Source organism: Pleurodeles waltl, chromosome 3_1 (assembly GCF_031143425.1).
Source record: "Pleurodeles waltl isolate 20211129_DDA chromosome 3_1, aPleWal1.hap1.20221129, whole genome shotgun sequence".
In the NCBI taxonomy this organism is placed as follows: Eukaryota; Metazoa; Chordata; class Amphibia; order Caudata; family Salamandridae; genus Pleurodeles; species Pleurodeles waltl.
This window is the reverse complement of record NC_090440.1, coordinates 1,698,518,542-1,698,535,358: the sequence shown is the minus strand read 5'-3', so window position 1 is coordinate 1,698,535,358 and position 16,817 is coordinate 1,698,518,542. Positions and strand designations below refer to the sequence as shown.

General features: G+C 47.2%; 1 protein-coding gene across 8 annotated transcripts in view; it reads left to right on the top strand.

The window, feature by feature from the left end:
* TRAF3IP1 (TRAF3 interacting protein 1) overlaps positions 1-16,817 on the top strand; it is a 406,766-nt gene that overhangs the window by 40,381 nt on the left and 349,568 nt on the right. For all 8 annotated transcript variants that reach the window (XM_069225520.1, XM_069225521.1, XM_069225524.1 and 5 more), the window contains exon 2: positions 5,067-5,135. In XM_069225520.1, coding sequence (XP_069081621.1) covers positions 5,067-5,135 — 69 coding nt within the window. The remainder of the gene's footprint in view (positions 1-5,066; positions 5,136-16,817) is intronic.

Genomic DNA, 16,817 nt, shown 5'->3' with positions numbered 1-16,817 from the left:
GCATCTCGAAACGGAAGGGAGAGATGACATATATATAGCCCAACCCTGCGAAGGAGGCAGTGAAGCAAATATATATACCGCAAACAAACACGTAGACAGGAACTAATCCAGATATATGGGAGAAATGACGCGGGGTGACAGGGGAAAGAATCGTCAAGACCCTCTTCCGGTACACGATCACATACCCACAACACTCACAACGCCCCAGAATAGTCAGAGGGAGGAGCTTAAGTAAACCACAAGGGAGCCACAAGTAAAAGATTAAACGTTCGTTCTAGCCAGAACAATATAGATCACACCCTACCACACATAATAGGGGACAAACAGCGGGCGCATTGGACCTACTTGCTGTTCACATCATCATCACTATTCTGATATACGCATATACAAATCTACCTCAGCTGTGCATAAATGACATCTTTGTGAGACATTATAGACCCAAGTTGTTGCGAATGTAAGGTATAAACACAGAAAATCTTTATAAAAAATAAAAAAAAATAGACGCGGGCGCAAAGGCAAAAAAGCTATCAGGAAGCACATTGACAGTGCGCCACAAAAAGGTGGCGCACTGTCAGTGGGACCCGTAATGGCAGCTCTCTGGAGGAGGTGATTGGGTCCCTATGGACCCCCATAGACATCCCCTTGCAGACGGGTGCAGTCACTCACTGCACCTGCCTGCAAGGGGATCTCTCACCCCTCTTAAAAGTGCAGGTGGGCTGCCACCTGCACAGTGAAACACGAAGCAGCAACTTCAGAGCTGCTCTGTATTTCACTTGAATGCGCTGCCCCCAGGTTAGTGCTAGTTTGTAACTGCCCTTGGGTCAGCACATTGAATCTAATACGGCACACTCTCCTTGTTTGCCTAGGGCGCACCTTTTAAAAGGTGCACCTGGCGCAAACAAGGAAAATGCGTTGCATTGTGTAATGCGGCTCCAGGGGGCCCTATTAAAGAACCGGAGCACTTTTCCTGTTTGCATCACAGCACACCTTTAAACAGGTGCACAGTACACAAACAGGGAAAGAGCTCCCTATTAAAGTAAATTTGCTGCCCTAAGGGCAGCCGCGTATACTTGCTGTCCTGGGGCAGTGCATTCAGATGAAATTCAGAGCTGCTGCTTCAAAACTGCTCTGTGTTTCACTCTGCCAGCACTTTAAAGTGACTGCACTGTCCTGCAAGGTGATGTCCGAGGTGGTCCCTAGGCCCCCTTACCACCCTCCAGTGGGCTGCCATCTGGAGGCACCTCCTGGCAGCTTATTTGCCTGTGCACCCGTGTTCATAATATGGAGCGGGTGCAGAGGTTCCCTCATTTGCATGAAGCCATGCCTCCATGCAAATGAGAGAATGACCTCTTGAGAGCTAGCTTTGGCTCTACGTGTGTCCAGCGCTACCTGTATTTCAGAAGGGGCGGCACAAGTGCCGGTGACTCCCTTCTGTGATACCAAGTGCACCAGGGTGCACATGCCTGTTGCCCTCCCCTCTTCCCACCTACCCCCAGGGCACTTTGTAATTCAGGTCCTGATGTGCGGCTTTGCTGCATTCCACTGGGACCGGGAACAGAAACCAAATTACCGGAGAAGTACATAGTATGTACAGGGTTGCGGGGCAGTGAATGCAACACTGAGGCACAGCCAGTAAGTACCTGGGGATGTTTCATGGTATTCTGAGCTGGTTGTTTTTATGCACCTGCCGTGTGTTAATTGAATGCATTCAAAATGATATTCCTCTGAGTTAGTGCTTTATTTTAGAGAGCACAGCTCAAAAACAGAAAGACGCAACCCCTGCTCACTGTTTCTGAGCTGGACTGTGTGAAAATCGAGCCCTAATTCTGAGAAATATTGTATAAATAGATCACTTTACACACTGCAGGGGCATAAAAAACGACACTCCGCTCTGCACTGAACCAGCTCAGACCATCATGATACGGCTTCTGAAGTTCACTTCCAGGAAGGGATGTTCAGGATTCCCTTGTTGCTGTGTTACAGTGTTTGTTCTGTAGTCGAACAAAGCCGGAGTCCGTCCTCCCAATGACCCTGAGGCCTGAAGATTTTCCCTGCGATGTATTAGTGCTTTGCACTGTTTTTGTGCCCTGTGGCATCCTGTCATGTGGGCGTGAATAATGCTAATCTAGAACCTAATTGTTATTCCCAAGCCTATACCTGTTATTTTTGGCTATGCAGATAACGTTTACAGATGGCTTTAAATTTGATCATTTTCACTCATTCAGTTGATAAAATAGAGTCACTTTGCCCACGGTTAAATTTTCAACACTCATGCCTATTGTTCTCTGCAGAGCACATAACTCGGCTCTTCTGAATTATGGAAGTCCACTTTAAACTCAATGTTGACGTTTTGCGTGTAAAAACAGGCTTTTCTAACCATAGCGTGGGCCTCGTGAAAGAGTCCTGCTTCTTGACATGGATCTTTAGCTTCGCTCTTTGAGGGGTCAATTTGCTGGCTGAAGAATGACTCATTATGGCATGTGTGGGGTGGGGGGTCTAATTTTGCCAACTATGTCAGCTCTAGGGCATGTCCCAAGGTGACCATCGTCCAGCTGAGTGGCTGCCATGTGGCATGGACTTCTATGGGGCTAGCTGAAGGAGTCTCATTGGGCTAGCTCAAGAAGATCCCATGTGGCTTATGAAGTACTGGCTAAGCTTTTATGAGTTTAGGGCGGGAATCTCAGTTTATGGAGGGAGCCTGTTCCCAGTGTGTAGGCACAAGAGGTGTAACACAAAAGGTTTTATTTAACCTAGGGGAGAGGGTGTCTTTTAAGGCAGGTGCAATGGTCCTGTTGGGCAGACTGAATGTGTTTCCTGGAACCATGTTTGAATCCACTATCAATGAACTGTCAAAATTTCCTCCAGTGGAGAAATCTTTGCAAAAATGAAATAAATACATTTGATACTTTAGTAAGCCAAATAAATGTTGACTTCAGACTGAAATTAAGGTTGCTTGAGATGTTTATTGTTTGAAGTTGATATGTGGAAAAAAGTAAAGCCTCGACAATAAAAAGGTTCAACCTACAAAACAGTTGGAGAAAGGTTTTAAAAGACTACAGTTCTGTCTAAAAGGTAAGGCGAAAGTACTGTCATTTTGTGCTAGACTCATTGCTGTTTTATTTCCTAACCAGTGTAATGGCTGAATTTTGCACTTTGGGAAGTGGGCAAAGAGCTAATTTGTTGTTCATGGTAAAATCTCACCTCTTTAGGCCATATTTGTAAGTGTTTATCCAGCAAACCTGAACCTGATCTTTTATACGTCATGTTCGAACAGAACCCTGGTAATGTTGCTGGGATGACTGAGAGCACTATCAACCAGACTTTTATCACAAACCATCAGTGAGAATTTAGCCAAAAAAACTCAAACAGTGGCCTCCGCTATGATAATCAATAATGGGAAGTATTCTGTGTCATGAGGATGCCTATCTGCTGGAAGTGTGCCAGAAAGGATCAACACATTTCACATGGGTCTCTAAACATGTCCCAAATAGTGATATGCTTGGTTTGGGATTTACATTTCTAAAAGTGAATTCTCTACTCTTAGCAGAGTTACGCAGGCCTATTGTGTTCCGGGACCAAACCATTAGGCTGGTCAGTCATAGAGCTGAAAGAATCTGTAACCCAGAAGGTAACCCCTGAATCATCCTGCCACATAGATAAACTGTCATCTGGCATCAAATTCTAGGCCCGTCTAACCCCAAGGGATGAAATCTCTAATTCCCACAGAGCTCTCAAGCTACCTTGTAACTTGAGGTGAACATCTCTGTAACCTGGCGTCTACCATCAGACCATCTAGTCCTAGAGAAGAAAGTCGCTTTCATGCCAATAAGTCCTGGTCCTAAAGGTGAAAATCTGCATAACCTAGAACCAGACACTTAAAATCCATGCCTAGTGCTGGGAAGTCTGTAGCCTGACACCAAACTCCTGAACGGGCGTGGATGTCTGGTGAAATGATGAGAACAGACCAGCAGAGCGGAGTAGACCTCCATCAACTAAACGGTTGATTTAAAGGCCCTTATAGACATGGAACAATAAACTGAGGATCTGTTTTGTCAGAGGGTATCAGAACTAGCCATACACATACATGTGAGCATAATTTTGTGTGAAATTTCTGGGACACAGAGATGGAAAATTCTTGGAGCACAGAATTCCTGAGGGAAATTAATGGCAAACTAAAACATAGGATAAGAACATGGCCAGGCAGTCTGTGTGCAGATGGAACATCCGTACTGTGCGGGAAATTCATAACAAGCTGAATTGTATGGCATTCATGATCAAGTACTTATATCAATAAATACTACAATCTAGCTCTAGTACATTTTTGTTATCTTATTTTTAAATAATAATGAGGTCAAACACTTCTTTGATTTTGATCCTTGCGTTTAGGATAATGTGTTTTTTTGATTTCTCTAGCTGAATTTATTGAAGCAAATATTATGCTGGAAGAACCTTCGTCCTTTCTCACATTTGTTTCCAAAGCATATTCTGTGTTGAGTGGGAATGGAATAGAACAGGCTGAAAACAACTTATTTTTCCACCTGAACCCTCAAATTTCCACTGACGGCTCAAAACAGTTTTGGGATACTATTATTTCTCTGATTTTCTCAAACATTGGCATGTGCCAATTTACTGGAGATTTCTCTTATCTGGTTTAGACCCACTGAAGTTAGTCCTGGTTATTCGAGGGCATATATCTAATGAAGATGCATTTTAAATGTATTTCAGGTACCTGATATAATGTAGAGATAGGCCAGAAGAATCAGATGTACTGTTAGATTACTGTGCATTATTGTCCACAGACATCTTCATTTTAGACATCTTTATTGTAGGGTGAAAGGAATAGGGACAAAATGTGTAGTGAACAGTAACATTGTTTGTTCAACAGAAAGTGAAGACGCTGCTGCTTTTCTGCATTGTGCCTGAGCACCTCTTTGAGGTTGTGTCGTGAACTGTCGAACCTCCAATGTGCCCCATAGGAACTTTGAGTTTATGATGTGGGCTTGTCTGGTTTGTTTGTGTTGTACAATGTCCTGGACTTATAACTGACCTCTGACCCTTCATTTCAGGTGATCCGGGTTACTGACTTCATGAAAGGGCTATACACGGAGTCTGAGCTGAAGTCTGATAATGTTAAGGTAACCATTGGAGAGGTTGGCTTTCCTCGAACAATGTAATTTTTTTCTCCTCTCACTCACTGTCACCCTTCATTGGTTATAAACAACATGGTGCTATAGAGTTGATTTCACCTCACATTGGCATTGTGTCCACTCATTTGTGAGGGGTGAGAGACTTAACTGCATTGCTATGGACTGTGAAAACTAACTTCCATAGGTTTTTGTTAATCTTATTTTCATTTGCACAGTATTTATTACATTCCCCCTGTATTAATATAAGTAATTGTGTCTTGGTGCCCTATTTGGCTGTGGCATGTGGGGTGGGGTTGTTGGTGTTCTGGAAGCTGATCCGGAGCCCTGAGATTAAACCCCTGGCTGTTAATTGTCTGTTTTCTATTTCATTTGACTGAGCATTTTAATGCCCATCAATGAAAGCCCATGTTAGGTCCGATTCAGGAACCCTTTTTGTATTGAGCAAGTTTATTAGCATTTATTGACATCATAAGCTGCACACAGCCACTTTTTTTAGCTCTCAAATTGTATCACAACAAGCATAAAATATAGTAACTACTGTTGAAAGCTAAGTTACAACCGAATGGATCTACCACCTCGTGGCTTCCAGCATATGCATGCATACCTAGTGTCTCGTCATAGCATACTTTAGGCAGTGTGACCCTAGTGCAGCTATTATGTTTTGTTTAATCTAGAGATATACCCCCTGTTCCCCTCCCAATGTCCCCAGACCTAGTGTTTGTGCTGGCATCCACGGGCCTCATAGATTGGCATCTCCAGCACCATGCAGAAGTCTATCCCACGTCCACATCCCAGTTAATAAGTGTTAAATATTTTTTTTAAAGCAACTTTAATTTTCAGTTTTATCAAACACAGTGCAACAGTTATTTGAGTATGAGGTACATAGCTTGGTGCATTTAACAAGAGAAGGCGTTCCTCGGTCCATCCATCCATCACGTGTTTCATCAGAGTCCTGCTAAGGTACATCACGTCATCCCTTGCTCATAAGCTGCTCCTTTTGCTGGTGTTATGTATGGTTCTCTCCCCCACCGAGTCTGTGTGTTATCTCCCCCATTGTCATCACATTCTCCTTTGTCCAACAGAGTTTCCAGATCGGCATCTCAGGCCGCATGCACCCGGGGTGTGGGCCCTGTCACGTCTGCTCACATAGCTTTATATAACAGTGTAACCAAATGCCTGCCTGTCCCTCAGGACAGTAGGATCCCCAGGGTGTGGGTAGTTTTGGGCACAGCAGGGTAAGAGGGCCAGGTCAGCTTGGCAGTCTTGGCTAGTCCTGCATGATGTAAGAAGTGCCCAGATCCAAGTGTAAGTTCTTTGAAGGTTATGAAAGTCTCTCTGGGGTGTAAATCCCTAAGTAGGGCAAACCCTCCCTTCCTCCATGTTTGGAAGGACACATTGTCCATGATTTGTCTGATCTGCATCAGTGTCCAAACTGGGACTTTTCAGTTGAATGGGGCCCATTTTAGTACTGTTTCGACCAAGCGTTGCCATATTCTCGTTGTCTGTCGGACTATGTATGGGATGTCGTGCGGGGATTCCAAATGACATCCCATACATTGTCCGACACACAACAAGAATCCCTGCATCCTCCATTAATAATTCTGGCAGCCGACTTGATTCCCCCATCCCTTATAACAAACGCTTTTCCCAGTTGTCTCCTGCGTCCAGCCATCGGATTGCATGCTGTCGGTGTGCGCCATAGTAACACAGGTCCAATCGTGGCACCTCTAATCCACCCTCTTCGTATAGTCAGGTGAATGTAGCCAGGGCCACCCATAGCAAGGAGATAAAGATTGAGTCCAGCTGTCTAAACACCTTCATCGAAAGGGGCATAGTGAGTTCTGCAGAACATACAAACATCTTGCTAGTAGCACCATCTTTGTAGAAGTGCAGCCTGCTCATCAACGAGAGGGGCAATGTATTCCAGAAGGTCATCAATGTATTTAGCGTTTCTAGCACTCTGTCTATGCTGAGGCGTAGTTGCTGTGTTCTGGTGTGTGCCACCTTGATCCCCAAGTACCTAAATTGTGCCAGCTCCTAGCGCAAGCCAATGTCTGGGAGGCAGTCCACCGGCATTCTGACCAGGGATACCATGGGAAACAGTAGCGATTTGGTGCGGTTAAGCCAGAGACCAGAAAGGTCCCCAAACTCATCCAATAAATGGAGTAGTATCACCAATTTGATACGGGGGAGGAGAAATAAAATAGGACATCGTCCATGTATAGCAATATAATGTGACAAACATCTCCCAAGTGTATGCCCCAGTCCTGCAGTTCATGGTGTGCCCATACAGCCAGGGGCTCCATCGCAAGCGCAAACAGGAGCGGCGAAAATAGGTAGCCCTGCTGTGTACCAATACCCAGGACCCACTTATCTGAGTGACTGCATCCATACTCACTTGGACATTGGGCTCTGTATACAACAGCTGGACCTATCCACGAAACTGAGGCTCAAAGCCTATGACTCTCAGCACTTTGAGTAAATAGCCTGAGACCACTGTTTCGAAGGCTTTTTCAAGGTCAGTAGAGATCAATGCCATTTCTTCATCACAATGCTTGACTTTGTGGAGACCGTGGGGCAAACGCCTGAGACTGAGACTGATTCCAGTGTTTAGGCCCAGTATGGACCCACACTGGTCTTCGTGTACCAGTTGTGTTGTGTGGGCTGTCAGTCGGTTAGCAAGTAATTTGCAAAGCACCTTCATGTCTGAGTTAATCATCATGAATGGCCTGAATGCAGTGGGGTCAGCCCTGTCACCTCCCACTTTAAGGAACACACATATTTCTCCCTCCCTCTTGGTTGGCGGTTGTATCCCAATGCTGCGCGCCTCAAGGAAGACCTCCAGGAGACCCTCTGTGATCATTGCTGATTACTCCCGATAGAATGTGGGTGAGAAGCTATCCCCACACCGTGCCTTAGCCTGAGGGAGCATACTCCATGCTGACCTGAGTTCCTCAATTTCTATGGGGGCATCTAAGGCCTCGGCTACCAGTGGTTCAGGCCTAGGGATGTCCAGGCTCTCCAAGAATGGCGTTTATCGGTTTTCGTCTGGGTTTGCTGTGTACACTTCATGTATGTGCTTCTGGTACATGTCCAGTTTGCCCCCTGTGGAGGTGACTGTGATGCCCTCAGGTGTCGTCAGGTATATCTTGAGTGATGACGTGTGCTGCCTATGCAGCATCCAGGCTAATAAGTCTACCCAATTTGTTTCCTTCTCTGTGTAGTCTCTGTCTATATTGTTTTCAGCATGTACTTGTCTAATTGATCCCAGATTTCCGCTATGTGCTTGTGCACACTTTGTTTCCTCCTGCGGGTTTCGGGATGGGTCATGGTCCCCACCTTTATCGAGGCCAGCACTAATTCCTCCATGCTTAACCCCGCCTGCAACTGTCGACGTAACTCGCAGGTTAGCCCCAGTCAGACCCCCTCAGCACTGCTTTAAGGGCATCCTATTACATGGCCCTGCAGGCCTTGGAGCCCTACTTAGCCTCCATGTAGTCTGTCAGTGTCTGCGATAGTGTCTCTCAGCCAATCGAATCCACTAGGATGTCCAATGGCATCCTCCAGGACCTTGTACCTCGTGCTGAGCCACTGCAGTGCAGCTCAGTGCTGAGTTGAGAGTGATCTGATAGGAAGTACGCTAAGTGTGTTACCTTGATGTCTTCTATCTGTGGGAATCCAGCCACCAGTATCCTATCTACTGTGCTGAATGTGTTATGAGTTGTGGGATGGCATGTGTATACCTTTTTGGAAGGATGGCTCATTTTCCATATATCCTCTGAGCCAATGTTTTGCATTACCCTGTTGAATGCTGCAATCATAAGCGGCTTACAGCTTGCTCTGAGGGGTGTCCGGTCTAAACTGGGTTCTAGGATGCAGTTATAGTCACTTAGCCATATTAGGGGTGAGCCAACTTCCTACATTAATCAGTCCTGCGTGGTCTGAAACAAGGTAGGGTAATCAGTATTTGAGGCATAATTTTTCAGTATGGTTAGTTCCTGTCCATCTACGGTCCCCTGTAACAGAACATACCACCCTCCACACATCTGCCCCCGTGTATGTTAGGGAGAATGGCACTCCTTGTGCCACCCATGCCCTGGCATATTAGAATAGGAGGAAGTGGAAGACCTGTCCCTGACATTTTTTTACCTAGTCATGCAGCACCTACGTCGCCCAGGTGTGTTTCTTGCCAGTATGCTATGTTGATTTTATGACATTACAAGAAGTTGAGTACCCCTGCACTTCTTAATGTATGTCCTTAATCCCCTGACGTTCCAGGTTAGGACTCTGAAGTCACACCCCCTCATCCTCTGGTGTGAGCCTCCCCTCCACCCGCCACCCCATCGCTGCTCCTCACTGCCGTCCAACTGTCAACACAAATAAACAATACAAACCGAACACCCCCCACCCACCCACAGACAAACATAGTACAACCATTTGACTATCCATGCCCACCCATTGCTTGTGCCAGGACATGCACAGCATCCCCAGCCTGTCCAACGGGGACCGGCTAACGCACAGTGACCCGGCCAGCCACTCACATCTGCATACAGTATACCTGCTTTGTTCCAGTTGCGGCCTTTCTCACCTAGCGAGTCCATGTGCTCTATCTGATGGTCCTTGAGGTATGTGCTCATGTTCAAGTGGGTAGACGTCAAAGTCACATTAGCGGCCAGCAGTATTCCAATCCCCCCCCCCCCCCACCACCACCACCCAGCACTCATCAAACCAGTTACTAGATTACTACTTCTCAGAATATAACTGCAGGCATCTCCAGTCAGTCATCTCCAGGCCCGACCTCTGGGGCGACCATGGTATCTGGAATAAAGTCCAACGTAGGCCTTGGGCCCCAGTCTCAGCTCCATCGACAAGCGGTTGTGTGCCATTGTCCAGTTTCACATCTTCTGTTTCCAGTTAGCTTAGCAGCACTGTTGGAAATGGCCCCAGGGTCATCCCCAGTCTTTTTGCCTCCTTCCTCCTATTTTTTTCTGACCTGTTTTTGTTGGCTTTAGGACTCTGGACACTTTACCACTGCAAACCAGTGCTAAAGTGCATATGTTCTCTGTGTAAAGTGTACTGTTGATTGGTTTATCCATGATTGACATATTTGATTTACTGGTAAGTACCTAGTAAAGTGCACTAGAGGTTCCCAGGGCCTCTAAATCAAATGCTACTAGTGGGCCTGCAGCACTGGTTTTGCCACCCACATTAGTAGCCCTATAAACATGTCTCAGACCTGTCACTGCAGTGTCTGTGTGTGCAGTTTTAAACTGCCAATTCGACTTGGCAAGTCTACCTACTTGCCAGGCCTAAACCTTCCCTTTTACTACATGTAAGGCACCCCTAAGGTAGGCCCTAGGTAGACCCCTGGGCAGGGTGCAGTGTATGTTTAAGGTAGGACATACTAGTGTGTTTTATATGTCCTAACAGTGAAATACTGCCAAATTCGGTTTTCACTGTGTAAGGCATATCTCTCTCATAGGTTAACATGGTGGCTGCCTTTAAATATCCTTAAAGGGCAGATTCAGTTTAGGGTCTCAGAGCTCACAATTTAAAAATACATCTTTTAGTGAAGTAGGTTTTTAGATTGTTAGTTTTAAAATGCCACTTTTAGAAAGGATGCATTTTCTTGCTTAATCCATTCTGTGACTCTGCCTGTTTGTGGATTCCCCATCTGGGTCACTTTGACAGTTGAGCTGTCTCCTCTAGACAGTGACACAAAGGGGGCTGGGGTGTAGCCTGCATATCTTGATTAGCCATCTGTGCTGGAGGGGAGGGCAAGGGAGGAGTGATCACTCACACCTGAAAGGACTGTGCCTGCCGTCACACAATGTGGTCTCTGACCCCCCCCCCCCCCTGGTGAGTGTCTGGGGCCTGGCCTGGACAAGAAAGGATCGTGCAAACACTTGAGACTTTGCTTTGAATTTTGCCAACTTCGAAGGCAGAACTGGGTATAAGAAGAAGACCCAAAACCCCAGACTTTTAGAATCTTTCTGGAATCAAGAGGAACCTCTGCCCAGGAGAAGAGCTGAAGAGCTGAAGGAGGAGTACTGTCCCTTTGCTGTGCTGGCCTGCAGGTGCTGCTTCTGCCTGAAAAGAGTGCAAAGGGTGAACTTTGCTGTGTGTCCTGCTTCAGAAAATTCTCCAAGGGCTTGGAGTAGAGCTTGCCTCCTGTTGGAAGTCTCAGGGACACCAAAGACTTCAGTTTCCTCGACCTGCAGCACTGGGAACTTTGTGTTTTGTGCTGTTCAAGAGGAGAAACCACCACGCCGCCGCCTCCGCTGGCCTGCACCGTGACCTGACGCCACAAGGCGTCGCATTGCCCCGCTTCGCACCGCGACCCTGGTCTCCTAGATGGCACCATCGGACAACTTCATCGAGCCGCTGCTCGCACTGCGACCTGTGGGCCCCGAATTCCGGCATCACCTGCTCACAACGCAGCCTGGGCATCCCCGATGCGGCCGCTCCTGCTGACACCGGCGCCGCTACCTGCACCGTGGCCTGTGGACACCGCTTGTGAGGTACACAAAGCACCGTCCCGTCCCGCAGCCCCGGTCTATCGACACCAGCATCATCGACTCCTTTGTCGTCACCAGGCATTCTGCATGCACCGTGGCTCATTTGCGGGTATTTCCGACACCGTGGCTAGCCTGCAATGCCGCGGCCGGCCTGAACTGTTGGTTTTGCTGATCAGGACGCCGTGATAGCCCCAGGTGGAGCTATCGACTTCAAGGAACTGCATTTTTGAGTAAATCTTTCAGAATTCTTATTTGTATTACTGTATGTTGGATTTGTGTCGTATTTAGTCTTGTTTTATATAGATACATTTTGGCTATTTTTTTTAAAACTGGTGTGGTGTCCTTTTGTAGTGTTTTCACTTATTACTGTGTTTTATGTGCAAATGCTTTACACATTGCTTCGGCGATAAACCTGACTGCTCGTGCCAATTTACCAATGGGGGTGAGCAGGGGTTATCTGAGCGGGTATCTCCCTTATCCTGACTAGAGTGAGGGTCCCTACTTGGACAGGGTGCAAAGTGACTACCAACTAGAGACCCCATTTCTAACACACACGGTTCCATCCTCACTAATCATCACAGTTCTAGCCATTTCCACGCATCACACGGAAGAGCAAAAAAATTTGCTTTTCCTTTCAGTTTTGCTAGGTATAGGAGCATGGATTGTAACTGTAGTGCTCCTTTCGTTTTTGCTTGATGCGGAGCAAGGATTTTCGCTACTCCTGCACCTGTGCTGTATAGTCTGGGTAGATGGCTATCTTATTTTTGCCGAAGAGTGGGACAGCCTGCTCACTGGCAGCTCAAAGGATGCTGGGGGAGGGGGGCTGGGTTTGAGGGGGAACCAGTACTTTATGCTCTCTTTCCACTATGAAAAATTTGGACACATCCCATGGTTGGAACTCTGTCCTCATCCAGTCCTCTAGGAACATTTCTGCGGAAATCCCTTCTGCCCTTTTGCGGAACCCCAAGATGCAGATGTTGCTATGACAGTAGCGACCCTCTGCCCTCTGGGGAACCACAAGATGCAGATGTTGCTACAGCTGGAGTGACCCTCTGCATCTTTGGTGTGATGGTCCAGCTCTCGTGTGACCATGGTCATCTGTGCCATCTGATGCCTGAGGACTGCAACTTCACTTTGTAGCTCAGTGATGTTACCTGCAGGGGTCATGACTTTGTCCATGACGTTCCTCAGGTCCGCTCGTAGGAGATGAACATCAGTAGATACAGTCTCTATTGTGTATTAGAGCATGGTTTGCGAGCCCTAGATAACGGCCAACAGTTCAGCCCTGGAAGGCTCAGCATCTGCCGTCAATGGCTTGTGTCACCCCTACTGCCAGAGTCTCTGAATGCGGCGTGCTGGTGTTTGTGCCTCTGCTACCTCATTGTGCTGTTTCTCCCTGCTGGGGAGACAATCGAGCTGCCAAGATTAGACTTGCGGTGGTAGGTGTGATTCTTTGCCACTGTGGTGTGGGCCTTCTCTGTTGAAGGGGGACCTCCCATAGCCCGGTACCCAGCTGCGCTACACTTTCTCCAGCACATCTCGATTGCTGGGATCCCCCAGTTGTTCATATGCCACTAACACCGTGGCTGCTGAGGCCTCCTAATTCGTGGTTGATCTGGGGCTGGCCGTGTGGACGCAGCACTCCGACCGCCACCCACTGCTGCCCTGCTCTTGTGTACTTGCTAGGGCAGTCACCTACTTCTGTGCTTTGGTGGGGATGTTCTACCATAGAGGTCTCCAAACTTTTCAGTACAAGGACCACATTGTATATTTTACAAATATTTGCGGGCCGTGGGAAAACTTTTTTTTTTAATAAATGAATTAATAAAATGTAAATGAATGAATAAAATGTATTTGGATCTTTTTAAGGAATCGGCATGGTATGATTCAGAACAAAAGAGAAATTTGACAATTATAAAGAAACAATAGCCCTGCTTAAATTGAGATAAATAATTATTTTTAATATAATGCTATATAAATAAATAATATACAAATTAATATATAAGCAATATGTTATAATATAGAATTAATATATACATAATCTATAAATGATTGTGCTAAATGGATAATATATAAATATAATATACTAATATTGTAATATTATGATATAAATAATGGAGATGATTCAAGAGGCTCTGCCGCCACCTTCAGGCTTCAAAAGGAATTGCATATTCCAAGTATTAGCTAAATATATAACTAAATAGATATATTATTAATTCTAAAGTTGCTGCGGGCCGTATACAATCTTGTAGAGGGATGGATGTGGCCTGCGGGCCTTAGCATGGGGACCATTGTGCTAGAAGATTGGTATCCGACTCATCTGGGGTCCACAGTGCAGCCTTCACGATGTGTTGCTCCCCGCTTCCAGGCAGTTGGGGGTTTACAATAAGGCGAGCTTTCACCTACTCTGCCGCTGACACTATGTGGACGGGCCCTAGTAAATCACAGGTAAACCCATTGTAGACCTGATCCAGGCGCGCTACTCTTCAGGCAGCGCGGGCTCCCACACTGGGCCACACAGGTCCGGGCCAAAGTTATGCCAGGGCAGGCTGTCAGAATGTCGCATGGTGTGTTGTGTGTTCCCCCTCAAGCCTGAGGGGAGTCATCCTAGAGCTTTTCGATTCCCCCCCCCCCCCCCCCCCCCCCCTCCAACCTCACCAAAGGCCTGTACTGTTATTCCCCCAGGGCGCTCTCACCAGGTACCGACTTCAGTTGTGCATGGTCGGTTTGCACTGGCACTTTTCTTCCTTTCCTTTTTGCTCTGCGGCTCCCCAGCTCACGCCGGCCACGGCCCCACTTCACCGGGCACGAGCAGCTGGCAGGCTGCGCTGCTCCGCCAACCTTAGTGCTGGCCAGGTCAGGCATGCAGCTACCAGGAGTCCTTCCCGCTCCTGCAGTCAGAGTTGCCTGATTTTAAAAGCTTTCTCAAGCCCAAAGATGTTGAATGACCAGCCCAAAAAGAAGCCCAAACTTTTAACACTGAAATAATGCAGTCGTAGGCTGAAGCAAACATTTTAAAGCATCGAATGTGCAAAAAGGTTTCAGATAAAATGGTTACCCAAACTGTAGGTAATGATTTATTTTTATTTAACTGCCCTGCAAAGCACCCACTGCACAGCTCAGCCTGTAGCCCCCTTGCATTACGAGTCGAAAACAATAACTCTTAGTCATCACTAGCCTTCATGTGATTCCATCCAGTGCTTAATTTGTGCTTGTTGTTTCCGGTGTGGCGCACCGGCACTTATTTTGTCTGCCTCAAGCATTTACTGAGAGCAAAAGACACATATAGGAAAGACTGAGGAAGAGAAAAACGAAAAAGTGTCAGAAAGGGAGAAAGCAGAAAGCTGCAGGAGTGAGCTGTAGTGGCCACCTGCAGGAGTGAGCTGAAGTGACCAGGAGTGGCTTTAAATGGATTAAAGAGGCCCGAGGTGGCTTCAGGATTACGTTGCCTCAGTATTCTGTGTTCGCACATTTAATTGCAGCAGCTGAGAGCTTTGGGCACCAGCACACTTTTATTTACAAACTAAGCACTGGAGCTATGCCACCCTGGATGCCACTAACGCTGGTGCCCACCTGAAGCTCAACATGCCCTTGTGTGCCAGGCTAGATGACACAAGATGTGCCTTTGTCTGCCACTCCAGCGTGGTTACTTCAATAGCTGGGAGAAAGGCTGCCAGAGGTTTTATCGAAGGGAATTGTGGGAGCTGCAGTCTTTTTCTGTAGGTTGGCTCATGCTGTGTTACGCCAGTGCCTGCAGCATTCGGATACACCCACTCCACCCCCCATAACCAACACACACCCCAGCAGGACCCTGGGACATTTGATTGAAACATACATGTGGGATTCTGCAATTGCACTGCCCTGCTGCACCATATCCCTGCAAGTCTCTGGGACCCTGGGTCTTAAGGGTGGCGTCCCTGACAGGTCCCCAGAGCAGAATTCCACTAACTGCATCACAAGCTTCACAACACAGTGGTTTTCAAAGCCCACATAGCCTTAATACTCCAATTTTCTTACTAATGTCACTAGTCTAAAGTGCATAGCAATGCAGCAATTGTCATTGAATTTCTAAAAATAACCCTTGCTAGCAAACACACAAACCACCTCCCCTTAAGTAGCCATTAAATCCTGCAAGGGTTTGGACAATGTTACTGAACTACAATGCACCATATGCCGCATCTTCAAGGGGCCCCTCTGCAGTGCCAGCTGCATTGGGGGGTTTAAATCCTGCAATGCTTCAGATCCTCTGCGCTGTCAATCCACAATTAGCCCTGAATATTCAAAATAAGGAATATTTCTTGTGCTCACAAAGGCACAAATTGCAGCACACCTACCTTATCTTGTCTTCAGCTGCGCACATTCGGTGACCGCCCGTCAGTTGGGCAGGGGGGTGTGTTCAGTCAGCAGGTTTTCGAGTCAACTTTGCAGGCACTTGGCCTGGGGCTATGGCGCCCACACAACAGGAAGGGGGGAGTCCCCTAGGCTCCAATCTCTCACTCTGGGGTTTGGCAGGGGAAGGCTCAGGCACACACAACACAAGTCGGTGACTTGGCGAGCACCGCCACGCTGCCGCCCACAAGAGAAGAGAGGGTCCAGGGCCACGTGAGCACCATCGCAGCTTTTAAACTGCGCCGCGGGGGCAGGCCAATCATTTTTGGCCGGGCCATAAATTGTTGGCGCTTTCGTGCTACTAGATTGACAGCCCTCTGCCCCAACACCATGGCCATTAAGGATGGACCATGCGTGGTCCAGAGGACGCACCACCAATTAGAATGATCTTTGTTAGCACAACAGTTCAATGACAGCCAGCCACACACATGCTGCTGCCAGCTGCCCACGCGTTGTCCATAATTAAATAATTTGTATCTAACCATTTGTCATTTTCCACAATACTCTACATTCCATTGACTGACAGCCCACACTGTCCAATCAATGCTGCACATATGCTGCAAATCGCACACTCACTCGCAGTCACTCAACAGGGACAGCCCTGTGTTGCCCGCCAGCCGCAGGCCCGCACTGACTGCAACATGGGTCATGTGACACTGATGACTGAGTCCATTTAGTATATTCTCACGTGGGTGGGGGGCAGGTGGTGGTAGTGACGAGGTGGGCCGCGGCCTGCGTGGGCGTCGCTGACTCGCTGGGTGAC